At 41.1% G+C, this 26,566-nt stretch overlaps 2 protein-coding genes across 3 annotated transcripts in view; both read left to right on the forward strand.

Moving 5' to 3' along the window:
- LOC127658984 (E3 ubiquitin-protein ligase HECW2-like) overlaps positions 1-4,496 on the forward strand; it is a 31,782-nt gene extending 27,286 nt beyond the window's left edge. The window contains exons 25-29 of the mRNA XM_052148578.1: positions 73-219; positions 301-415; positions 579-664; positions 873-985; positions 1,636-4,496. Coding sequence (XP_052004538.1) covers positions 73-219; positions 301-415; positions 579-664; positions 873-985; positions 1,636-1,747 — 573 coding nt within the window. The 3' untranslated portion in view covers positions 1,748-4,496. The remainder of the gene's footprint in view (positions 1-72; positions 220-300; positions 416-578; positions 665-872; positions 986-1,635) is intronic.
- A 785-nt stretch (positions 4,497-5,281) lies between these two features.
- On the forward strand, positions 5,282-26,471 carry LOC127658972 (serine/threonine-protein kinase 17B-like). 2 transcript variants are annotated; one of them, XM_052148560.1, is made up of 7 exons: positions 5,282-6,061; positions 21,388-21,600; positions 21,718-21,856; positions 22,035-22,161; positions 22,293-22,341; positions 22,687-22,866; positions 23,477-26,471. In XM_052148560.1, the coding sequence occupies exons 1-7, from the start codon at positions 5,943-5,945 to the stop codon at positions 23,712-23,714; spliced, it is 1,065 nt and encodes a 354-aa protein (XP_052004520.1). In that variant the 5' UTR covers positions 5,282-5,942; the 3' UTR covers positions 23,715-26,471. The 2 variants fall into 2 exon arrangements, with proteins under 2 accessions (XP_052004520.1, XP_052004521.1); XM_052148561.1 differs by lacking the exon at positions 5,282-6,061 and adding an exon at positions 11,678-11,723.
- Positions 26,472-26,566: the final 95 nt, after the last annotated feature.

The raw sequence follows: 26,566 nt of genomic DNA on the forward strand, positions 1-26,566 counted from the left end.
AGTTATTTATACACATCATAAAGTGATATAGATCATGAGTGAATTAAACGTTTATTTGTCTCTTTATGTCAGATCACAGAGCGAGAGCTGAAGCCGGGTGGATCTGGCATCTCAGTGTCTGACAAGAACAAGAAAGAGTACATTGAACGCATGGTGAAGTGGAGGATTGAGAGGGGTGTGGCCCAGCAGACAGAGAGTCTTGTACGGGGATTCTATGAGGTGTGATGCCATCTGAATTTGTGATTTATTAATGACTCGTGAATGATCTCTGATTGATCCAAGACCCATGTTGCGGCACAGGTGGTGGATGTCCGACTTGTCTCAGTGTTTGATGCCCGGGAGCTGGAGCTGGTCATTGCTGGAACGGCAGAGATTGACCTGTCAGACTGGAGAACAAACACAGAATACAGAGGAGGTATTTTTACTATACCAGATTCACGTGTTATTTTTCACAAGACAGGCAAGAATATCATTAGTTTCAAAGAACTGTCTAAAAGGAGATAGCATATATCATAGTGTGATCCCCTCTGGTCCACAGTGAAAGTCTCCATCTTTATTTCTCATATCTGTCTTTGAAGGTTACCATGACAGTCATATAGTGATTAGGTGGTTCTGGGCTGCAGTGGAGCGTTTCAATAATGAACAGAGACTACGACTCCTTCAGGTACACTCAGATCACACAAACAGCATATATTTTATTTGTTCTTAACAGACATTTGTAGGGAGTCTTATAATGTGATTTATTTCTGTTTTCTGCACCAATTAGTGAGTTCACAGTGCAAAAGTAATGTAAATTCCTCCTCAAACCAAAGCTCTTCTCTTGCTAGCTCAGTGGAATTAACCAAGCTAACATTTGCGCTGCTTCTCCTCAGTTTGTTACTGGCACTTCCAGCATTCCCTATGAGGGCTTCGCCTCCCTGCGGGGCAGTAATGGCCCACGACGATTCTGTGTGGAGAAATGGGGCAAAGTCACCTCCCTCCCACGGTATTTCTAAAACTGTTTGAACACTTGTGTGAAGTGTCTCATTAAATTTCTTGCTGAGGCTTTTCTACAATGTAACAGAATTTTAAATACTAAATGCAGATTTATACGATTGTTTTAATTTTTTTTACCCTGGCATTAACACTGCTGCAACAGGGCATTAGATATAGCTGCTGAAGCAGGGACAGTAAATTTGGCAACTTTCTCTCTTCTGACTGCCATAATATACCACACCCTATTTTTTTCCTCTTTTGGGAAGCCATGAAAATGTAGTAGCGTGTGTGTGTGTGTGTGTGTGTGTGTGTGTGTGTGTGTGTGTGTGAGCGTGTATTTATCACTTTGTGGGGACCAAATGTCCCCATAAGGATAGTAAAACCCAAAATTTTTGACCTTGTGGGGACATTTTGTCGGTCCCCATGAGGAAAACAGCTTATAAATCATACTAAATTATGTTTTTTGAAAATATAAAAATGCAGAAAGTTTTCTGTGAGGTTTAGGTTTAGGGGTAGGGTTAGGTTTAGGGGATAGAATATAAAGTTTGTACAGTATAAAAACCATTATGTCTATGGAAAGTCCCCATAAAACATGGAAACACAACGTGTGTGTGTGTATAAAGTATGTTTGTGTAAATGTCTATTTATGTGTTTGTGTAGGGCTCACACCTGCTTTAACCGCCTGGATCTCCCTCCTTACCCCTCCTTCTCCATGCTCTACGAGAAGATGCTCACTGCTGTGGAAGAAACCAGCACCTTTGGTCTGGAGTGAACTCCCAACTCCACAACATCACAAAAGTGCTATACATTTTTTTCCAGTTCACCATAACTTGGCTCACATTGCAGCCCTGTTCCTCCAGGACACTTACATCATATTTATGTCAGAGTCTGCGGAACTGGAATATATGCCATCAAATGACTTACTGGACTTAAGTGCTAATTCCTGTTCTATTCTGTTTGGATGTAGTACTGAGTACCGACAGTGACTTCATTCTAGACCTCGCAAAGAAAACCTACAAATGTACATATTCACAGACATAAGAGCTGGAGTCTTGATCATCTGGTTTGAGTCTTAGATATTGGACTGGTTAAGACCAGTACATTTTGGTCTGGGTTGAAGGATTCTGTGGTCTCTTCCTTTGGTTTCAGATAGTGCCACGTTCCTAAAAGTCTAGATGTTTCTTTACAGTAATCTAGTCACTTTGATGTTGCCCATTCTATGTTTAAAATGACAACCCTATGATATTATTTTCTGCTGTTCTTTGTCATGGTCAGGTGATTTCAGTCAAGAAGGACTGTTTAAGTTATTATTATTTTCTTTTTTTTTACGGCTCTGGTTTTGCTGGTTTGATGGCTGAAAATGATCCCATTTCGGGATTAGTCTATGCATCTAGAACTATGATTAAAATATTTCATTCTTAATTTTGTTCATTTGAATTCTAGACATAAATTAAAGATTGTTGAGACATATTTTATAATTGTTTGTATTTTAAACAGCAGGGTTTTTTTGTTTAGTTTTTAAAGGTGGAATTGGCTGTAAAATGTATATGATCAAATTACAGGTTAAAATTTTCTTATAAAGAAGAAATTCAGAATTACACATACAAGTCTCTCAAATTCAGAACTCAGAAATTAGGATTGTAATCACACTAGGCCACAAGTCAAGCTTTCATGTATGTTTACAGTTGCGTAAATCCACCTATATAAAAAAAATTTAGAATAACTTTATAATAAGGATCTATTTGTTAACATCAGTTAATGCATTAGGTATCATAAACTAAAAATATAAAAATACATTTTTACAGCATTTATTAATCTTTGTTAATGTTAATGTATGAAAATACAACTGTTCATAGTTAGCTCATGCTTATGCACAATGCATTAACTAATGTTAATGTAAACAACATTTAGCTTTAAAAATCTATTAGTATGTGTGGAAATTAACATTAAACAAGATTGTTAATTGCTGTAAAAGTATCATTCATTGTTAGTTCATGTTTACTGAATTTGATAATGAATGGTAAAGAATTCATCCTTGTAAAGTGTTAACAATCTAAACAAAACATCTGCTGTTTAAAAATGCAAAATTATCAAAAAAATGTAAAAACGCCACACAAATCTTTTCAAAAATCAATTTAGCCTGTGGGTCTTGATGATATTGATCTTGGCTGCAGCTCTGATAACACAATAAGCTGATTTCCCCCATCCAACCAGAGAATGAAATGTGTGAAAACACAAAACTGCATGCAAACCCTCTTATAGAGATCCATGCACCAAATGTAGTGATGACAGCAGAGTGGTTACAAATCTGGGTTACGGGTAACCTTGCGGTTCTGGGTTTAAACCCTTGAACGGGTGAGACATGAACTAGAGTGTTGCAAGAATAACTGGTAACAGTTTACAATAAGGTTCCATTCCTTAACATTAATGCATTAGGTGTCATGAACAAACAATTAACAACACATTTTGTACAGCATTTATTAATCTTAGTTAATGTTAGTTAATTAAAATAAAATTGGTCATTGTTAGTTGATGTTATTTCACAGTGCATTAACTAATGTTAACTAACACAAATTTTGATTTTAAAAATGTATTAGAATATGTTTTATTTAACATTAATATTAATAAATGCTGTGAAAGTATTGTTCATTGTTAGTTCATGGAAAATTATTGTAAAGTGTTACTGAATAACTGGCAAGCACTGAGTACTGTGTAACACATTTTTAAATCATCTTAATTTAAACCCCTCAACCTGCTCCTCTAAGGCACCCCACAAATATTACTTCAAAAATAGTATGCATGTATAAACACTGATCACCATGTGCAATGTGTGTAAAGTATTTTGGATATTTTGGGTTCAGGAGGGGTAGACATTTGTTCTGAGCTTTAATTATACATGTAGGAAGACCTGCATATTGTTCAAAACTGTAGTAACAGACAAAAACAGTGGCCTTGAAATTATTTTTATTAAACTGGGTATTGTTAAAAGCATGTTGTAATGTGTGTAGTCCAATGGGGCTGCTTAAATCTGGGCTGATTGTGTAACTGACTGGTAAACAAGGTAGTTTCTTCTTTTATGGAAAAATAAAGGAAAGTGAAAGTATAAGAAAGACAAAGGAAAAAATGTTATAATGGAAATGCCCTCCAAAACTATCATGTTTAGGGAGCATCAAGCCAAGTTGTGACACCATTGCACAAGTGGTATGAAGTGTTTTGGAAATATCTGTTGACACACACACACACACACACACACACACACACTCACTCACACATAGAGAGAGAGAGAGAGCACACACAACAGTACACAAATGTACACATTCACTACACACAAATGCTGATCTGGCCAAAGCACAACAGCAGTGCTCCTTTATGTTATTGATCTTTGGATTAAATGCATGCAGGGTCAAAGAAGCAGTTTGACCCTTAGATGGCGTTGTGTCATATCTTGATATTGCATGCAGGAATTAGTGAAACAACAGGAGTCCAGATTAGCTTTATTTGCATGAGAAGTTGCTGTTAACAAAGGGGTGGGGTGGGACAAGGGAAGATAACAATAATAATAATAATAAAAAAGTGTCACTTCCATACTCATGCCTTTTTCATACATCTGTGCTGTTATTAAAACATTATGGGTCACTGATTATGTAAAAGGCTGATGAAAGAGCCATCACTTGAATACAGTTGGTAAAAATGTGAACCTGCATGTATTCCATGATGTTTCCATATTTGTATAAAGCTGTAATATATGTATGTCAGTCTTGTCCTGTGTTTAAATTATATTTTGCACTGAATGTACCAAAGGTTTGATGACTAGTCTCTTTTTTGTTTGTCTTTGTGCTTTAATTCTACATTCACACTTGAGAAAAACCTGTTAGGTTATTTTTTCCCTTACACTGGGCAAGTGTTCCTTGAGTCATGGTCCACATTTTATCTTGGAAATGCAATCTGCTTGCCCAATCAAACTGCACCTGACAGCTGTCTCATTGAGTTTGCTTCCCCATGTGAGATCAAAGTCCATTAGCCTACTTCAACAGCCTACTGGGGACAAAACAATCTAAACCTAAAGCAGCAGACATAGCAAAGCACAAGTGCCTCTGCAATTCACAGTGATGACTATATTAAAAGACGATAGCAATGTAGTTAATTCAAACAAGGCAAATCAATTCTAATAAGGGACAAATGTATAAGTAGTATTTTATAGTAGAATAGGACTAATATTATCTATCTATCTATCTATCTGTGAGTGAAGCAGTGACAATAATGATGACGACACTAATGACGTAGCTGCCCGCTGCTCGTGCTGGCATCTGAGCAGAATTTGAAACTGTAGAACCGGTGGCGGACAAGAGCCGAATCCACAATCTTACCGAATTCGACTCAGTTCAGAATGTAGTAACTACATTAGCGTGTTTACTTTTCTTTCATCTGCCTTTAGACTTTATTTTTAGACAGTTTCTCAGTTGAAAGACAGTTGTTATTCTCGTGAGAAAAGGAAGACTGTCCGCACTGAACTTTTAGGTCGTGATTTTGACGTCCGTGGAAAGGAAGCGCTGGCTGTAGCCGTCGGGTTTGAACGAGATGAGACGAATTTCCGTCTACATTAGTCTGTATGTAAAGGACAGAATTTAATCTGGGAGTTTTAGCTGATTCATTGAGGGCTAAGTGTGCTAAGCCGTGCTAGCTGCTGGAGACTAGCATCGGTTATCGCGAACAAACTGAACTAAACCCTCTCCGATAAAACGGCTTCGTGTAGCTTCAACAGAATAACAGCGAACTTAATTATTTCCCTTTCAGTCTCTTCCAACGTTAACGGCGTATTCATCATGTTAAGAGTCCTGTAGTGTTTTTTTTTTCCTTCTCTCTACTGGTGGTGACTCTGAACATGAGCTGTGTGCTGGTGAAGTGATAATAACCAGTCAGCACTCTTCACTGGATACTCGCAGGATCCTCGCCGGAGTTTAGTGGTGATGGCACGGAGGAGGTTGGACAGTCGCAGTGGATCCTCGGCTCTGCTGTCAGAGATCCACACACAGATCCACACGGATACTCTGGACGCGGTGTTTGACATGAACAACGAGCTGGGCAGGTGTGCAACAGTAACACTACTCCCCATCTCTAAATCTGTGTGTTCAATTTCATGCATTTAAATGCTTCATTTCAGGATGCCATTGTGTTTTCGTGTGTGTTGATGAACATCAGTAATTCCCTTATGAATTTAAATTGATTTGATGTTATTTGAATTCTAATTTGGATTTTGTCCTGCTGGTGGGCAAACAACTTGTCAGAAGTAGCTCTTGATAGTTTTCACAGAAGAAAAGCATGTTTTTCTTTTCTTTTTTCTCTCTAATCTCCTGTTCTGTTATTCTTAATTGATCTTTGGTCTATGCATTTTTTTTTATCTCATCAAAACTGTTAGTATGTGTTTATAATAAGCACTAAGGGAATAGTATTATGGTTGCGGATAGGATTTATTTTAGGACCCAGATGTTTACATAAGCAGAGTTCAGATATTGTTTATTGGATAAAAATAAAAACATTGAAATATATTTATATTGCCATGAACTGCAAAGGATACAATATATGCAAACGCATTACCTTTACATAGCGTGTTATGAAAAGTAATTTTTAAAATGAATGAATAACAGCTGAAGTGTGATGTGCCAGCCTAACATGAAACAAACTACAGGTTAATAGAGGTAGACCAATATATCGGTTTTACAGATTAATCTGTGCTGATAGTTGGCATCAATAAACCTTAAATGATAAAAAAAAATATATATATATATTTTTGTGGTGGTGGTGGCGTAGTGGCTACAGCACAGGGCTGTTAATCAGATGGTCACTGGTTCAAACCCCACGGCCACCACCATTGTGCCCTTGAGCAAGGCACTTAACTCCAGGTTGCTCCAGGAGGATTGTCCCTGTAATAATTGCACTGTAAGTCGCTTTGGATAAAAGTGTCTGCCAAATGCATAAATATAAATATATATATATATATATATATATATATATATATATATATATATATATATACACACACACACACACACTCACCTAAAGGATTATTAGGAACACCATACTAATACTGTGTTTGACCCCCTTTCGCCTTCAGAACTGCCTTAATTCTACGTGGCATTGATTCAACAAGGTGCTGAAAGCATTCTTTAGAAATGTTGGCCCATATTGATAGGAAAGCATCTTGCAGTTGATGGAGATTTGTGGGATGCACATCCAGGACCCAACCCTCTATTGGGTTGAGATCTGGTGACTGTGGGGGCCATTTTAGTACAGTGAACTCATTGTCATGTTCAAGAAACCAATTTGAAATGATTCGAGCTTTGTGACATGGTGCATTATCCTGCTGGAAGTAGCCATCAGAGGATGGGTACATGGTGGCCATAAAGGGATGGACATGGTCAGAAACAATGCTCAGGTAGGCCGTGGCATTTAAACGATGCCCAATTGGCACTAAGGGGCCTAAAGTGTGCCAAGAAAACATCCCCCACACCATTACACCACCACCAGCCTGCACAGTGGTAACAAGGCATGATGGATCCATGTTCTCATTCTGTTTACGCCAAATTCTGACTCTACCATCTGAATGTCTCAACAGAAATCGAGACTCATCAGACCAGGCAACATTTTTCCAGTCTTCAACTGTCCAATTTTGGTGAGCTCTTGCAAATTGTAGCCTCTTTTTCCTATTTGTAGTGGAGATGAGTGGTACCCGGTGGGGTCTTCTGCTGTTGTAGCCCATCCGCCTCAAGGTTGTGCGTGTTGTGGCTTCACAAATGCTTTGCTGCATACCTCGGTTGTAACGAGTGGTTATTTCAGGCAAAGTTGCTCTTCTATCAAATTGAATCAGTCGGCCCATTCTCCTCTGACCTCTAGCATCAACAAGGCATTTTCGCCCACAGGACTGCCGCATACTGGATGTTTTTCCCTTTTCACACCATTCTTTGTAAACCCTAGAAATGGTTATGCGTGAAAATCCCAGTAACAGAGCAGATTGTGAAATACTCAGACCGGCCCGTCTGGCACCAACAACCATGCCACGCTCAAAATTGCTTAAATCACCTTTCTTTCCCATTCTGACATTCAGTTTGGAGTTCAGGAGATTGTCTTGACCAGGACCACACCCCTAAATGCATTGAAGCAACTGTCATGTGATTGGTTGATTAGATAATTGCATTAATGAGAAATTGAACAGGTGTTCCTAATAATCCTTTAGGTGAGTGTATATATACACAGTATCTCACATAAGTGAAATACACCCATCACATTTTTTGTAAATATTTGATTATACCTTTTAATGTAACAACACTGAAGAAATTAAACTTTGCTACAATGTAAAATAGTGAGTGTGCAGCTTGTATAACAGTGTAAATTTGCTGTCCCCTCAAAATAACTCAATACACAGCCGTTAATGTCTAAACCACTGGCAACAAAAGTGAGTACACCCATAAGTGAAAATGTCCAAATTTTGCCCAAAGTGTCAATATTTTGTGTGGCCACCATCATTTTCCAGCACTGCTTTAACCCTCTTGGGCATGGAGTTCACCAGAGCTTCACAGGTTGCCACTGGAGTCCTCTTCCACTCCTCCATGACGACATCACAGAGCTGGTGGATGTTAGAGTCCTTGTGCTCCTCCACCTTCCTTTTGAGGATGCCCCACAGATGCTCAATAGGGTTTAGGTCTGGAGACATGCTTGGCCAGTCCATCACATTCACCCTCAGCTTCTTTAGCAAGGCAGTGGTTGTCTTGGAGGTGTGTTTGGGGTCGTTATGCTGGAATACTGCCCTGCGGCCCAGTCTCCGAAGGGAGGGGATCATGCTCTGCTTCAGTATGTCACAGTACATGTTGGCATTCATGGTTCCCTCAATGAACTGTAGCTCCCCAGTTCCGGCAGCACTCATGCAGCCCCAGACCATGACACTCCCACCAACATGCTTGACTGTAGGCAAGACACACTTGTCTTTGTACTCCTCACCTGGTTTCCGCCACACACACTTGACACCATCTGAAGCGAATAAGTTTTCTTGGTCTCATCAGACCACAGGACATGGTTCCAGTAATCCATGTCCTTAGTCTGCTTGTCTTCAGCAAACTGTTTGCAAGCTTTCTTGTGCATCATCTTTAGAATAGGCTTCCTTCTGGGATGACAGCCATGCAGACAAATTTGATGCAGTGTGCGGCATATGGTTTGAGCACTGACAGGCTGACCCCCCCACCTCTTCAACCTCTGCAGCAATGCTGGCAGCACTCATACGTCTATTTCCTAAAGACAACCTCTGGATATGACGCTGAGCACGTGCACTCAACTTCTTTGGTCGACCATGGCGAGGCCTGTTCTGAGTGGAACCTATCCTGTTAAACCGCTGTATGGTCTTGGACACCATGCTGCAGCTCAGTGTCAGGGTCTTGGCAATCTTCTTATAGCCTAGGCCATCTTTATGTAGAGCAACATTTCATTTTTAGGTGCCATGTTGAACTTCCAGTGACCAGTATGAGGGAGTGTGAGAGAGATGACACCAAATTTAACACACCTGCTCCCCATTCACACCTGAGACCTTGTAATACTAACGAGTCACATGACACCGGGTTGGGAAAATGGCTAATTGGGCCCAATTTGGACATTTTCACTTAGGGGTGTACTCTCTTTTGTTGCCGGCGGTTTAGACATTTAATGTCTGTGTGTTGAGTTATTTTGAGGGGACAGCAAATTTACACTGTTATACAAGTTTATATGTATATCACACACACACACAACTTTGTATCTGGTGAATATGTAGGCTATAAAAAGCTTAGGATAATTAGGTAAATATTTACAAATAGAGCACTGTAACGAGTCAAGTCTCTGTCATGTCAAAAAAGAAGTCTGCAGTGCATTTCGGGCTTGTTTATAGTTACAAAATCTGTGTTATGCACCAAATCTTTAGGATTGTGATTGCACACAATAAGCTGCTTTTGGGCTTTTATTCAATTTCAAGCCTCAATATCTTATGGTAATGGTCTTCGCTGGTAGTTTAACGTTCATGGTTACGTACACAAATGTTCTTTATTTCATGTCCTCAATGTCTGTGCCCTTCATAATAAGGAAAGACAGAATTTTTTTCACATTTTATAAAATTATAAAAAAAACTATTGCCGTTTTTAATCCTTAATCAGTTATCAACCTTTTCCACCACGTAAGTTATCGGTATTGGAAAATCCACTATCGGTCGACCTCTAGTATATTAGCTATATCACTATGTGACAGAAAAATTTGCACCAAAACATACCATACATTTTGATCGAACACATCCAGCCAATCTCAAGCCAAAAAATATGGGAAGGATTTTCTCCATCCTTTTAAAAGTGTAAGAGCCTATTTATTTTGCTATCCTATGCACTATTATATGATTAGTTGCACTTTATTGTTTGTATTTGTTATCGTTTTTTGCCTGCTGTCCATGAGCCTCTTGGAGCAGACTTGTGACCAATTTGAAACCCCTGAGAAACACTGAACTATAGGATGGATGTGTGGCCTTTGATTCATGGCAGTCCTCTGTTATGAATATGTATATTTTGCAAGAGGATCATGATTTGAAAACTGTCTTGTGTCCAGAGAGTGAAGGCTTCCTCATAAAGCCAGCATTTATCTGGTATATGGAGTCTGTCCTCCCTTGCTATTCAAGATTGGCCTTGCTCACTGGACTGTGACTAATATGAGTGTGTGTTTGTATGTGTGTGTCATTGCTAAAGCTCTACAGCAAGGCATTGGAGCTTGCAGGAAGGAAACCCATGTGGGAACCAGACCCAGTTTGTGCCATGTTGTAGATTGTACTGTGAATACTGAGAAAGGGGAAGTAACCTTGGTCTCTTCCGCTTTCTCTCTCCCTTTGTCTCTAACACCATTTGCATACATCCATAAGCATTTTGTTCACAGCAGGCTGTGTTGTTTAACAGGAAATAATTTCACAGTTCACTGACAGCCTTAACCCATCAGTATAAAGGTATTTTGGTATGTTTGTTTGTGAGTAGGAGTGTGCAGTTCTGTGGAACAAAAGCAGTAAAATGTGTGTGAATTCTGTGAAATGTTGCATGTGTTATTTTGCTTGGAGAGTTTTATCGAGAGAGGGAACAATTTAGCAAAGATGTTAGTAGAGCAGTTTCATCTTGCATCAGACTTTACTGGCCAAGAAAGCTTGTAATTATAATAGGGTTTCCAAAATCATGGGAAATAGACATATCAGGTTTTTGTTTTTTTTCAGACCTGGAAATTAATACATTTTTAGGCCTAAGTCATAGAAATTTAGATAGTAGATATAATTAGTGAACATATAGGCCTAGTAAATAATTATACTTGCAATAATTGTAGTAAATTGCAGAGCTTTCTTGGGTCAAAAATGGTCTTCGCTGGTAGTTTGACGCTCATGGTCATGTGCACGAATTTGCCTTATTACATAATTGCAGATAATTAATATTTAACTTAATTATGTAGTTATCATGTATACAATGGATGTAAAACTTATGTTTGATCAACCAAGCATCTGGAACAATTTTGATTTTGAAGTTGCGAGGAAAATTCTGAATTAACTTATTTTAAATAATATCTTAGTTCTTTAGGACTAGTTATAATATTCTTACTGTACAATAATATGACTTACTGAGGTGAGACTGTGCTTTTTGTGAATTTGTTTTCCTTTCTTAAAGGGGTCCTGACATGAAAAATCAAATTTTCCTTGATCTTTTAACATATAAGAGGTAATTTTACTATAAAAACAATGTAAGCTTCAGAATTTCCTTCACACTGCAACAAGAGCATTTGTTGAAACCAAGCTGCCGTAACACCTCGTTCTCTACATAATCCACACTGTGTTGTCACACTGTGCAATACATTTGCATCTGACCGCCTTCTCAACAACACACCAACACCTACTTTACCTTATCACTTCTATCGCCTGCCTAGTAGTGGTAAGCAGTGAGATGACAAGGAGAGATCGGTCTCTCAGAGATCAGCAGATCAGTCAAGAGCAGAGAGCCAATCTTAACAGTGAGCATTTACTGACAAGTCTTAAAGGAGAAGCAGCACCAAAAAAGATTATTTCTGATAGAGGGTCAAAATGTGGGTGGAAAATTATCACGTTTTACATGACTGTTTATTGTGCAAAAAACGAATCGGTTACCTACGTAATCTCGGTTCTCTCTAGATGAGGGAACGAGTATTGCGTAAGCTAGCTTACGCTACGGGAAAGATTAATCTTTTCTGAGATATTGAAGCCAGTAAAAATTAATTATCCTTAATTTTGTATCCATTGTCAACGCAGTGCAGCAGCTGCATACCTTGAGCGGGCTAGCTAGCGAGCTCATTGGTTGCTCTGCGGCAACTGCTGCAGCCTATAGACGAACTTGAGTGAACTCGCGTCCAATGACAGGCACCCGCGCCGTCACTGTATCAAAGCCCGCCAGAATGGGCGTGGCTAGAGTGCATATAAGCGTAAGTTCGTAGGCTGGAACCCTGGTTTTCATTGAATGAAGCGAAAATCGCTCGTGGCGCGAGCACGGCCGGCTGCGCAATACTCGTTCCCTCATCTAGAGAGAACCGAGGTTACGTAGGTAACCGATTCGTTCTCTTACGAGAGGTTCTCTCGTATTGCGTAAGCTAGCTTACGCTACGGGAACCCATTGTCAACGCCGTGCGCGCCAAGCATCCACTGCATGAGCCCCGGGGGAGCCCTTGTGAGTGGGGGAATAATATTTGGCCGGCAAGAGTGCGGGCCAGTGTGTGTAATACATAAGCACATAGTGGGAAGGGAAAGACAGAGTGCCGGTCTGTGTGGAATGCGTCCCGTCAGTGCAGCTCACCAGGGGAGCTATAGCGTATTAAACTGCTTGTAGTTTTGCCTGCAGGGCGGGCACTTCCAGATTGTAAAATCTGACAAAGGTGGAGGGTGAAGCCCAGCCCGCTGCCACACATATGTCGTGAATGGAAATCCCGCTGGACCATGCCCACGAGGAGGCCATGCCTCTAGTGGAGTGAGCCCTAATGCCTAACGGGCATGGTAGGTCTTTTGATGCGTACTGCGGCAGCAATAGCGTCCACTATCCATCTAGACAGTGTCTGTTTCGAGGCGGCGAAACCTTTGGTGCACCCTCGAGCGAAGCGAAAAGCTGCTCAGAGCGTCTGAAAGAGGCGGAGCGCGCAGTATACAATCTCAGTGCTCTGACTGGGCAAAGGAGATTGGCGTCGCGTTCGCTATCGGATGCTGGCAGCGCCGATAGGGAAATGATTTGTGCTCTGAAAGGAGTACCGATCACCTTGGGGTCATAGCCGTGTCTAGGCTTTAAAATGACCTTGGAGTCACTTGGTCCAAACTCAAGACACGCAGCGCTGACAGACAGCGCGTGAAGGTCTCCCACACGTTTAACTGATGACAGAGCAGTTAGAAAAACGGTTTTGAGTGAAAGGTATTTCAAATCAACGGATTGAAGCGGTTCGAAAGGGGGGCTTTCATAGCTTCGAGAACTACGGAAAGATCCCAGATAGGAACCGATGGGGGGCGCGGAGGGTTCATCCTTCTAGCTCCCCTGAGGAAGCGGATGACCAGCTCGTTTTTTCCCAGTGACTGGCCGTGCAGGGGTTCAGCGAACGCCGCGACGGCCGCCACTTACACTTTGAGCGTGGATGGGGATCTGCCCTTATTCAGCAGCTCTTGTAAAAACACGAGCAGCGACGACACCCCACATGTCCGTGGGTCCAGGTCTCTGTCGGTGCACCATTTTGAAAACACAGACCATTTGGACGCATAGAGTCTTCTCGTGGAAGGGGCTCTAGCATGTATGATAGTGTTTATTACTCCTTTGGCAAAGCGACGGGTAGTCGTTGATCACCCACGCGTGCAGTGACCAGCGCTCTGGGTGGGGATGCCAGATCGTGCCGCGAGCTTGAGAGAGGAGATCTGCTCTCACTGGAATGGGCCACGGGGCTGTCAGTGACAGCTGCGTAAGCTCCGGGAACCATGTCTGATTCTCCCAGCCGGGGCTATGAGGAGCACCGAGTGACGCTGCTTCCCTGATCCTCTGCATTACCTGTGGCAATAGCGAGACGGGAGGGAAGGCGTAAAGCGGGCGGTTGGGCCAGTCCTGGGCCAGCGCGTCCTCGCATTTCGAGAAAAATACTGGGCAGTGAGAGTTCTCTTCTGATGCAAAGAGGTCTATCTCTGCTCTGCCGAATATGCTCCATAACTTCTGGACTGTTTGAGCATGCAGGGACCATTCCCCTGGGGAAATATTGTCTCTGGACAGTCTGTCTGGGCCGTCGTTCAGGTGGCCTGGCACGTGCGTCGCCCTCAGCGAGCACAGGTGGCACTGGGACCAACTCAGTATGCGTTTTGTCAGATGGAAGAGGTTCCTGGATCTGACACCGCCCTGACGGTTTAGATAGGATACCACAGATCTGTTGTCCGAACGGACCAGGACGTGGTGACCCTGAATGACCGGGAGGAAGCGCACGAGCGCGTACTCAACCGCTATCATTTCCAGACAATTTATGTGAAGGAGCTTTTCCTGAACTGACCATAGGCCAAAAACCGGAGAGCCCTCGCAGACCGCGCCCCAACCCCTGTTGGACGCGTCTGTCGAGATGACTTTTTGGCGAGATACAGCTCCCATCGTCACTCCCCGCTGATACCATTCGGCCACTGCCCAGGGCTGCTGAGCTGAGATACAGGTCTGAGTCACTCTGATCGGCTGGCGGCCCGTGGCCCAAGCCCGGCGAGACGCTGGGTGTTTAGCCAATGCTGAAGCCGGCGCATGCACAGTAAACCCAGCTGAAGTACTGCTGCGGCTGAGGCCATGTAACCTAGCATTCTCTGAAATTTTTTCAGAGGCGTTAGGCTGTTCATCTGAAAGGACGCGGCTAGTCGCTGAACACAGCGCGCGCGCTGTGTAGATAAGCGAGCCGTCATTGCCCTGGAGTCTAGTTCTATTCCAAGGAAGGAAATTGCCTGACTGGGCTGTAGTGAGCTCTTGGTCCAATTGACTGCAAGACCCAAAGTGTTCAGATGACTGAGGAGAACTGTCCTGTGAGACAGAAGCTCCGTATGTGACTGTGCTACAATCAGCCAATCGTCCAAATAGTTCAGAATTCGCAAGCCCTGACTCCACAGGGGTGCGAGCGCCGCATCCATGCACTTCGTGAAAGTACGGGGTGCTAAAGACAGGCCGAACGGAAGGACGGTGTATTGATAAACCTGGCCGTCGAAAGCGAATCTCAAGAATGGCCTGTGACGGGGATCTATCTGAATCTGAAAGTAGGCATCTTTCAGATCGAGAGAAATAAACCAGTCCCCCTGGCGCACATGCGCGAGGAGTTTCCTGATTGTAAGCATTTTGAACGGTCTTTTTGCGAGCACCTTGTTCAAAACCCTGAGATCTAATATTGGTCTGAGGCCGCCGTCTTTCTTGGGGACAAGAAAATAACGGCTGTAAAACCCCGACTCGCTCAGAAAAGGTGGCACTCTCTCTGATGCGCGAGCATAGTCACGGGCATGGGACTTACATACAGAGAGGTGTTTGCTGGCCGTGTGACAGAGCGGGCAGAGAAGGGGCGCGATCACGGATTCGTGGGCGCGTTTATTGACTAACACACTGAAGAAAGCAGCCGTCGAGTCTGTTGGGAGCCTGCTCAGAGGGCGGTGACCACTCGAGCCCGAGGCGGTCGACGGCCTGTGTGAGGAGGCGCGTTAGTTCTTCCTCGACTCCGGCGCGGTCCTGCTGGATTCCTGGGCGAGGAGGAGGCTTGGGAGCCTGACCACTCCTCGCTGTCGAAGCCATGATGGAAAAGCAGCCCTTATCCTCCGCCTCGTCATCCGAGATGGCAGCAGTGCAGCCGCTCGGCGGCAACTCGCGGCGTCCGGGAGGCGGGGAGGGTGACAGCGAGGCTCGAGGGAGAGGCTCCGGCGAGGTAGTCGCTTCTAACACTGGTTCCGGCATCCTTTGGGAGCGGCGCTTCTTTCTGCGCTGGCGAAGCGAAGGCGCGGCGGCTTCGGTTTTGAGTGCTTCGAATCGAGCCCGCAGGGTCGACATCGGAAGCTCCTCGCAGAGGTCGCATCCGCCCGTCAGCAGGGCGAGCTCTGCATGTTCCAGTCCCAGGCAGAGAGCGCAGATGAGGTGGCAGTCTCCGGCGCTGAGAGGGGCGCGGCATGAGGCGCAGGTGGTGCTAGGCATCTTTAAAAAGACGCTCGTTGCTCTTTTTGTGAAGTTCGTTGAGGAACTAGCTTGCTCTAAAAAGGATACGTCGCCGGATGGCGTAGCTCGCAGGATGGCTGAAGGTGGCGAAGACGGCCGGCTTCTTCGAGCGCTGTCCAAGCTTGCTAGATGCCCCTCGAACGGCGACGCGGCTTCTGCAGTTCAGAGATGCGAAGAGCTTCGCTGAATAGATGAAAATCAGGGTTCCAGCCTACGAACTTACGCTTATATGCACTCTAGCCACGCCCATTCTGGCGGGCTTTGGACGCGAGTTCACTCATGTTCGTCTATAGGCTGCAGCAGTTGCCGCAGAGCAACCAATGAGCTCGCTAGCTAGCCCGCTCAAGGTATGCAGCTGCTGCACTGCGTTGACAATGGATACAAAATTAAGGATAATTTTTTGGCTTCAATATCTCAGAACAGATGAATCTTTCCCGTAGCGTAAGCTAGCTTACGCAATACGAGAGAACCTCTCGTAAGAGAACTAAGAATATTATAAGAGAACCTCAAGGAACATATTACATTATTAAAAAAGGTATTTCATGACCCATTTAAAAGATATGTTTTCATCATGCTCTTAATGATAATGATTTTTTTTTTTATGCCCAATTTCCAATGCACTCTTAAGTCCTCGTGGTGGCATAGTGACTCTCTTCAATCCAGGTGGCGGAGGCCAAATCTCAGTTGCCTCCGCATCTGAGAACGTCAATCTGCATATCTTATCACGTTGCTTGTTGTGCGCGCTACTGCGGAGACGTAGCGTGTGTGGAGGCTTCACTCTATTCTCCGCGGCATCCACGCACAATTTGCCACGTGCCCCACCGAGAGCGAGAACCACATATTATAGCGACCACGAGGAGGTTACCCCATGTGACCTTACCCTCCATAGCAAATAGGCCAATTTGTTTACTTAGAAGACCTGGCTGGAGTCACTCAGCACTCCCTGGATTCGAACTTGCGACTCCAGGGGTGGTAGTAAGCGTCAATACTCGCTGAGATACCCATGCCCTCGATTTAAGTCTCTTTGAATGTCTGAAGGCAAACATGTCTGGTTTGTTTCCTAATATAAAAACATAATTAGAAAAGAACATGCAGTATATTACTGAGGAGGACACCTTTGCTTATAATCTGTTCATAAATATTGGAGGATCAGAATGTAAAGCCCTTTATTCTACATTCTGCTTTCCCTTTTGTTTACCATAGTTATTCCACTGTGGCATTTGTAATGTCAAGTCCATGGATGGCTCCTTGCTATGGTAAGACTAAAATAAAATACTATACATAACGAAATTAAAATGAATACTCATAGATTCACCCTGAAAGATCATTTAATATGATATTTCTTATACAGTATTGGTAAGGATGGTGTGTAGTTTATAAACCCTTTGGCATGTGGCACAGTGTTGTAGCTGATTTTGTCATCAGTGATGGTAAGAATGTTGGGGTTGTCTAACCATTTGAAATGCTCGACTGCCTCACATTTGCGACTGAAAATTACTTTGTGCGACTGAAAAAATATTTAGGCGCATTGTTGTGAGTGGGCCGACTGAAGAATCTATCTAAAAAAATCTATTCTTACATAAATCGTTTCTGAGAACGTGGCAGTGCAGTGGTGCTTATGCGCACCAGAGACAGATGTTAGAAACGCGCGCATCCTACAAACTGATTGCAGACTGGATGTATCAACCACACACCATTCATCTCTTATTGAAACTATAATCCTGAAATTAATTCACAAACTCACGCAGATGGAAACGGGAGGGTTGATTTCGTGATTAAATATCAACAAAGAACATGAGCTTGTGCCCGTTATTGTACTAATTTGCACAACAAGGTTTCCCTCGTGAGAAACACCTGAAAATAATGATGAATTTGGGAAAAAATCAAAAGGCCTTGGATAGATTTATTCTAATTAAAAATGTTATAATATTAAATAGAAATTATTAACAATGCTTTAAACATATAAAATGTATTAAAAAATAATTTTTGATGTAGATGAAAAATGTAGATGTATCAAGAATAACTTAAAAATCGAATCATGACTCCAGAATTGGATCGAATTGTGAGTTGCCTAATTGCCTAGTTTCCTTGATTCCAGACCCTAGATTGAAGCTCATGAAGTGTTGTATACAGGGCTGGACTGGTACTCTGGCATTTTCCCGGCGGGCAGACGAACTTTGGGGCAGATCAGGAGCCATCGGGAGAACAGAGCGGGCTGGTTGGTCAGCTGCGATAAGCTAAAATGAGCCGCATTATGCAGAACGGACCACAAAACGGCGCCGCGTTATGCAGAAAAGGACAGTGAACAACTGGCCTTTGGGCCAGTTGCATGTAAAACCCCAGGCCGATTTCTCTTCCCAGTCCATTCCTGGTTGTATGGTACAATCGGAATAAAATGTACAACTCCAAATGCTGTTTTTCATCCCTTCGGTCAACCTGGCCAACTAAAATATGCAGCATCTGATTGTTGTACATTGTGTGACAGGAACATGTATTGTGTTTAGCAGTCAATTTAGAGTTCTTAAATACCTTTTAAGAGGACTAGGGCTGGGACGACGCGTCGACGTAATCGATGACGTCGACTCAAAAAATACGTCGACACAAAATATGCGCGTCGATTCGTCAGACCAAAACAAAGATGGCGGCGCCGGAGAGTAGAAGCAAAACGAGTGGCTCCTCAGACTACCAGAAGTGCAAGGCGGCATGCACTCGTTCCTCTAAAGTATGGGAATTATTTAATTTAAAAGGAAACAATTCCATGATATGTCGTCTTTGCAAAATGGAGATGGCCTTCCATTCTAGCGCCACCCGGGAGCAGCCGCAGATGACAGAGCACCGTAAGTTTTTTTTCAACTCCCTACTTTGCACTTTCGATGTTGGAATAGGCTGTAATACGTTGTGGACACCTAAAGTTTTAAGCTTATAGCTATTAATAATAAGCTTATAGCTATGAATGTCGTGAAAAATACATAGAGGACACTGACAACGCGCTGACAGACAGGACCAAGCAGGTAACATTTAATAAAGCCTCAACTTTCAAATTTGGACATTCAAAGAAAATTAAACCATAAATAGGCCTACTATTTTGTGGCTCTTTAATGTGTCGTGACAGATTGCCTCAGTTAAAGCTGCTCGTGAACCGATCATCTTTTCCTTGGTTAATTTATAGCATCAAATAGGCTAAACATGAATGTAGCCTACATCAGAAGGGCTGTTGTTTTAACCACGGAAAGATGTCAGTACGGTAGCCTACAATCCATTATTCAAATTCAAATCCATCGACGTTAATCTTCTCTCTCCTGATTACATTGTCGGACAAAAATGGCGTATTATGATTGATTGATCAGATTGCCAGTCAATCAAACTCCCAGCAAATGTTTTTTTTTTTTTTTTTTTTTACATTTTATACACCCCCACCCCCGATGAAACCGGTATTACCGGTGTTGTCACAAGTCGATTAATCGAATCGAAATCGAATCGGACTGAAAAAATGAATCGTTAGATTAATCGATGCATCAAAAAAAATAATCGCTAGATTAATCGTTTATCCCAGCCCTAAAGAGGACCACACTTCATCGAATGAACATTGTGTTTTTGGAAGTTACAACAGAGAGTTGTTTACATGTTAAACAAATTAATATACTTTCTACAGTACATTACTGTATACGATGAAATCGGTACATAAACAACTTGAGATGAGCATACATTCATGGGGATCTGTTTAAAGGAAAAGAATATAAGTGTCCATACACTGATTTATGGCTCCAAAAATACATTATTGGCTTACCCTTGCTTGCAACATTTAGACAATAATAAGAATAATAATCTTACAGGTTGTACATTTTCTGTGACCTGAGATAAAAAATAAAAAAAACAGTGGCACACACATACTTGGAGACACACATTTTGGGACTCTCGAAACTGCAGTAATGTTATAAAATACTCGGAAGTCATGAATATTAGTAAACATGTAACAGAAACTTCACCAAACAGTTAAAAATCCACGAGGAGAGTGATTTCACAGCGCTGCTGAACAGTCGTTGCACTCGCTTCCTTGAAACTCTTGCGACACAATCTAACCTTTTTTCTGAACATGAACACGCAAGGACTAATGACATATACCTGCGATTTCGAGCCAAATCCCTCTATACAGTTCTAAATAAATATCTCTGTTGTAGACTTACTGTAGTAAATCGGGGTGAGGCAAGTACATAGTTTGGAAGATGGGTTGTTTGTGTACTCTCTTATTAATGACACAAAAATTGCTTTTCATGACCCCATGAAGCTTGATATTTTATTATCTAATGCAATGACAATTGTGTTAGTGTGGCTTAATGTGAACATACTCTAAAAGCAGTTTATGAGAGCAAACATTGACCCACATTAATCATCTAACCTAACCTAATATAGAAAAGGTGACATCTCTTCAGTGCATCACAAGCATAGAAAAACAAAACAAATTATAATTGAAATGATAGTTGAGCAATATCACAGGAGCAAGTGTGCATTTGTTATGAATATCAGCAAGCCGTGGTGATATTCAGACCAAAAGCATGATTTGGAATGATATTGCTTTTATACAACAATGCAACAAACAAGTAAATAACATTGAATAACTTATGTTTCAAACAAAGGTTGAGTTTGTTCATTTCTTCTCTGCCAGCAAATATAGTTCCTAAAGCAGCCAAAGAATCAAGCACAACTCTGCTTACACCATTGCTTTCAAACTCTGGTTCCGAACCAGTGGTGTTTCCACTGTAGTTTTTGAACTAAACTTTTAAGTGAACATATCGCCCTTGTTGACTTTTATTGTTTTGGTTGTGAACAATTCTGTGGTGCTTAATGAATCACTTGCTCATTTGTCATAACCAAAAAATATGCCACCTTCTGGTAGCGAGATGTTAATTGTAAGAATGAATGAATTAAAAAATCTAAATGAATGATTACTGGTAATCTCAATCCCCACCACTATTTGGAAAGTGGTGAACACAGGGAAGTAAAGTGATACAAATAGTTAAGCACCCCAGTGTTGTTTTCTTAATATCGGCACTCTTGGAATGCTCAAATTCTTCCTCTTTTTATTCTTCAAAAATTCCCACTTGTCAGATTTGTCTCCATCATACTCATGATCATCTCTCTAATTTTTTCTCTACCTCTTTTCTCTCTTTTTCTCCCTCAGAGGGAAGTTTGCAGTGGTGAAGAGGTGTGTTGAAAAGGCCACAGGGAAAGTCTTTGCTGCAAAGTTCATCAAGAAGCGGCGACGAGGTCGAGACTGTAGAGCTGAGGTCATTCATGAGATCGCTGTTTTGGAAGCAGCAAAGAACAACCCTCGTGTAGTGAACCTGCACGCTGTGCATGAGACCGATCATGACCTCGTTCTACTGCTAGAATAGTGAGTGCTGCGATGAGAAACATTAAATGTATACCCAAATTAGCCCTAAGATGATTGTTGCTTATTCTATGAGTTCAGTAGTAATAATAATTCTGTGTGTATTTGCATCTTTGTCAGTGCGGCGGGTGGTGAGATATTTGACCACTGTTTGTCAGAGGAGCTGCTGCCCGAGGGTCAGATCACTCGTCTGATCAGACAGACACTAGAGGGAATTCATCTACTACACCAGAGCAGTGTGGTCCATCTGGACTTGAAGGTCAGATACACTGCTTTTTTTTAATATCCTCATTGACAGTGGCCCTTCAGTGGTTGGAATACTGGATGTTTTTTACAGATGTTCTGGCTCTGACATGGCTTTGATTCAAAGAACCATCTCGTCTTGGTTTTTTTTTTTATTTGTTTTTATAATGTTCTCTCTCCTTCTCCATCTTCAGCCCCAGAACATTCTCCTGACCAGTCTTAGCCCATTGGGGGATATAAAGATTGTGGATTTTGGACTGGCCCGCAGGTTGGGTTCAGCTGGAGAACTCCGAGAGATTCTGGGCACCCCTGAGTTTGTAGGTAAGTTTCATGTTGTGATTCATACATCTTCAAAACCACACTGATTGCATTGGTAATAGCATCATCATAGCAGAGGAGTTCACATTCAATGAAAGCTGATGATTATGTATTTTTTTTAACCATATATTCAGCCCCCGAGATCCTGAACTATGAGCCAATCACAACAGCAACAGACCTTTGGTGAGTCTTAATCTTTTCTATCAGTATATTGAACATGGTAGCTGTAGCACCATATTCACAACCAAGTTATATTCCATAAAGGAACGAAAATAGACTAGCCTCAATCTGAAGTACAACGTACATGTTTGAAGGCCTTGTGTAACACTAGCCAAAAATAAGATTACCTCACCCTTCCAGCCATTCTTTTGTTGTATCACAAGAAACATTTGAAGTGAACAAGCTTCTACATTAAAAACAGTTACTTCTAATGACAGAAATGCCATGTTTGTTGTCATTGTGTCTTTATGTTCCTGGGCCAAAGATGATTTCACTTTTAAACTGTGTGTGTGTGTGTGTTGACATCAGGAGTGTGGGTGTTATAACCTACATGCTGGTGACAGGAGAGTCTCCCTTCGCTGGCGATGATAAACAGGAGACATTTCTAAATGTATCTCAGGTGAACGTGGACTACAGCAGAGAGGCATTCTCAAGGGTCTCTGAGCTGGCTGTCGACTTCATCCGGAAATTGCTGGTCAAAGCACCAGAGTGAGTCTCTCCTTGAGTCTGAGCGACTCTCAATTTAGACTGTAAGAGGAAGTGAAGCTTGTTTTCCAACCTCAGTTGTTGCACTGCACACATGATGAACCCTTGATGAAGAACTTAATTGTCAGTCATATGATAAGGTTTCCAAATCAGTTATTATTCTGGATCATACTGTTTTATTATGCATTACAGAGTTAAAGACATTGTAATAGGGTTACAAATGAACTTTTGTCAAATTATCACACTTTTATGATTCACAGCAGTTGGAATAAGTTCCTGAGTATTTGCATGTTTCTTTCCAGTGAATTATGTACTAATGGTTATCACTGAGTATAAAGTCCAGTTTCATTTTCTTTTTAATTGTCTTCTAACATGCATTTACACAATTGTGGAAAACATTTCAGCATCAACACACTTGAGATAAATGAGGCCAAAATTAACTGTTTAGACAAAAAAATTATGAAACACTGCTGTCTGTCTCAAAACAATTGATTTATGGCACACAGCATAAAACCAGTCCTTGTTCAGTTCTTAGTTTCGACTGGGTGGTAGTTAGGTTTTGTTTCCGGATCTCGCTGTTGTCCTTGATGCAAATTCGTTTCTCCTTTATCAGGGATCGTCCCAGTGCAGCAGACTGCATGACCCATCCCTGGCTGTGGCTCCATTGTACAGGTTCTGATCTGATCCCTGTAACCCCACGCACTCCCCGGGAAAGGAATTTCGGTGGGAAATGGTCTGCGCCACCCGAGGACCCTGAAGACAAAGAGAACATTCTGGAATCACCACACGCCAAGAGATTTCGTTTTGAAGAGGATATGTCTGCCACAGGGGATGGTGAACACTTATGCTGATCCAAAAGGGAATTGCACTTGCACTGAATAGCAACATTTCTAATTTTTGGTCCTTTTTGTTGGCCTGAGGACTCTCCCATGCAGCACCAGCACAAATGCTTCTCTCCTAATGCTGTTTTTACCATCCTTTGGCCACACCAAAGATGATCTTTACACAAAAGGGCCAAGTCTGGTGTAATATTATATATTAATATTATTATAGTGAAATTCTAAAATTTATGTCACTGTCCTGTTTCAAGATTTTGAGTTGTTTTTTCCTGTCTTATTCTGATTTTAAATGTATAATTTGAATATGTTATTTGTTTTTTAATGCCATTCATTATCTTGACCGTAATTCCATTACTCTACTCAAAGCAACAATGACAAGCTACTAAAGCAACAAAAAGGAGGGATTTGAAAACATGTGACAGACAGTGCACATTCCATGTTTTTTATTTCGCTTTATTTATGAAGGACCTGAGATTTTGAGCACATAATATATTTTAAAATGAGTTTTTCTGCTTGTACACAATATAATGTTTTTCTGTGTTTTAGTGTCAATAGGATGATATTTAAATTAATAATTTTAAATTCACAGTTCATTGTTTTGGTTGTATGATTAGACCCCTGTTGATTCAAAAGTGAAACTTAAAAATGTTCAGTATCGGAATGCTCACTGTTTATGGGGTTGTTTTGAATTACATCCTCTTAATTGTCATATTGAAACATCAGCGAGCTTCATAAAAATGTGTCTCAACACAGGCACAACACACCCTAGATTACACAAATATGTGTTTGTATTCGAACTTCCTCCTAGAGAATGACTATAAAAATGCAGGAAAGCGCTTAAACCCCTTATTGTATGAGAATGTCACTAAAATAAGAGAAAACAGAAGATTTTTAACAGTATTGAATTTAGTGAATTAAGTGTATCTATTGATTTTAAAATGAAAATTATCCTCTTATACTATTTCCTTTTTTTACTGCCATCATATTGTATAATAAATGTATTCTACGAGCATTGAATGCTGTTCTTAAGCAACATTCTAGAATTCCCTACAGCAGGCCTAATGGCGTATTAATTTGGGAGCCTATGATATGCATAATTTTTAAATGACAATTAATTTTATCTATGCACCAATCTGAGGTAACTCAGGGTTTTTTGATTTGTTACCTTTTTGTAGAGATGTATTAAGCTAATGTCATTAACCATGGAGGTATCAGTACTTGTTCATTCCAAGCCTTGTTCTCAGGGTTAGCTGTAACTGCACAGTTTACCAGAATGTTTCTTGAGTGCCTTTCTGTGCAGTTTTTCTGTGTTTATGAGCTGGACACCCTCACTTAATCTCGTAGTACAAATACAGCACATTTCACCATTGATATTGATAGATCCAACACACTTTTTGTCAAGTTGGACTAAAAGCTATGAACTTGGTAATTAAAGATATATGCAGTGGGAAATGGAAAGGAAAAAGCAAAGAAAAAGTGTTAATTGTCAATGGAAAAGTGTTTAAGTTATATTAATAGTCTTAGGTAAAAAATATTGTCATGCTCTACATATTCTATGTAAAGAGTTGGCTGTTGGTTTTGGTGCACAAGGATGCGATTTTGATATTTGGATTTTGTTGGATTATGTTCAGATAGTAAAGTATGTTTGGTTATGATGAAAGTAAGGTATATGTGTTCTGGAATGAAATTGAATTGAAGGCAAAGGAATGTTAGAATAAGCAAAACTGATATTATGGTGCAAAACAGATTGGAATAAGAATGCACATCACAAAGTGTGCAGTAAAGCAATGAAAACAAGGCTTTTTTAATTTTATTTAATACTGTATATTGTTGATTGCTTTTGCAACTGGTTGTTAGAACTGGAATTGTTAGTATGTCAGTATTCAGTCTTGGAGGTTGAGGCCTTCAGCTTTTTGTTCTCTGTTTAAGAGGTGTGAAGAGCTCATCTGTGTTTGTGTGCTCAGGGCTTTATGGGTTCCAAGAGATGTCACCAGCATGCACTCATAATAGGCCTATTGTCTCCCAAGACGACAGGCTCTTGTCATGGTCGTGTGCTCACTGTATGCTGTCATCTTAAAGGAAAACTTGAATCTATTCAATCTATTTCCCCTGCCTGGGGAAGCTTAGATGTGGGTAAGGGATGTGAGGTGTTTGAAGATGGAATTCATTAGAGAATAGGCCAGGCTTTCGAATGCATTTCAAAACAGTCATTGTGGTTTTACAGAAAGCTTGCCATGTCTTGACACATACTTTGTAACGTTGCAAGGGGACACTTAAGGGATAAACTTTGTAGATAATTGTCCTACTTTTCTAGGAGTGGCAGGATATGGGAAAATTACTGGATGCTTCATTTGATTATTAAATTTGTGTATTTTGAAATGTACTGGAATAAATGAGTGTAGCCATTGCAAAGTCTTGTAAAGGATGCACCCTTAATATAGATTTGATATTACTAATTTTATGGACAAATTCACAAGTTTAACAAATTCAGTGATCAAACATTTCCCATTTATTTTATAATGAGACATGATAGCCCTCACACATCCACATTATGATTTATTTTAATAATTTAAAAGGGTATAATATCTAAAACTTGTTCTGATACCTGGACTGAATAAATTTGTATATTTCTGAAATTCACCATTGGACTCCTTTTTCTCAATGTCAATGGAAATGTATAAATGTAGAGCTACTGCCTTAAAGTTCAAGGATAGTTAAGCTATAGAGAATAGGTGAGTGAAGATCAGACCAATTTTTCCAGGTTTACCTAAATAAGCATTTAAATTTTGTAAAATGTTAGTATATATATATATATATATATATATATATATATATATATATATATATTCTTTGACAAATAAATC

The sequence above is a fragment of the Xyrauchen texanus genome, chromosome 18, assembly GCF_025860055.1.
Source record: "Xyrauchen texanus isolate HMW12.3.18 chromosome 18, RBS_HiC_50CHRs, whole genome shotgun sequence".
Taxonomy (NCBI): domain Eukaryota; kingdom Metazoa; phylum Chordata; class Actinopteri; order Cypriniformes; family Catostomidae; genus Xyrauchen; species Xyrauchen texanus.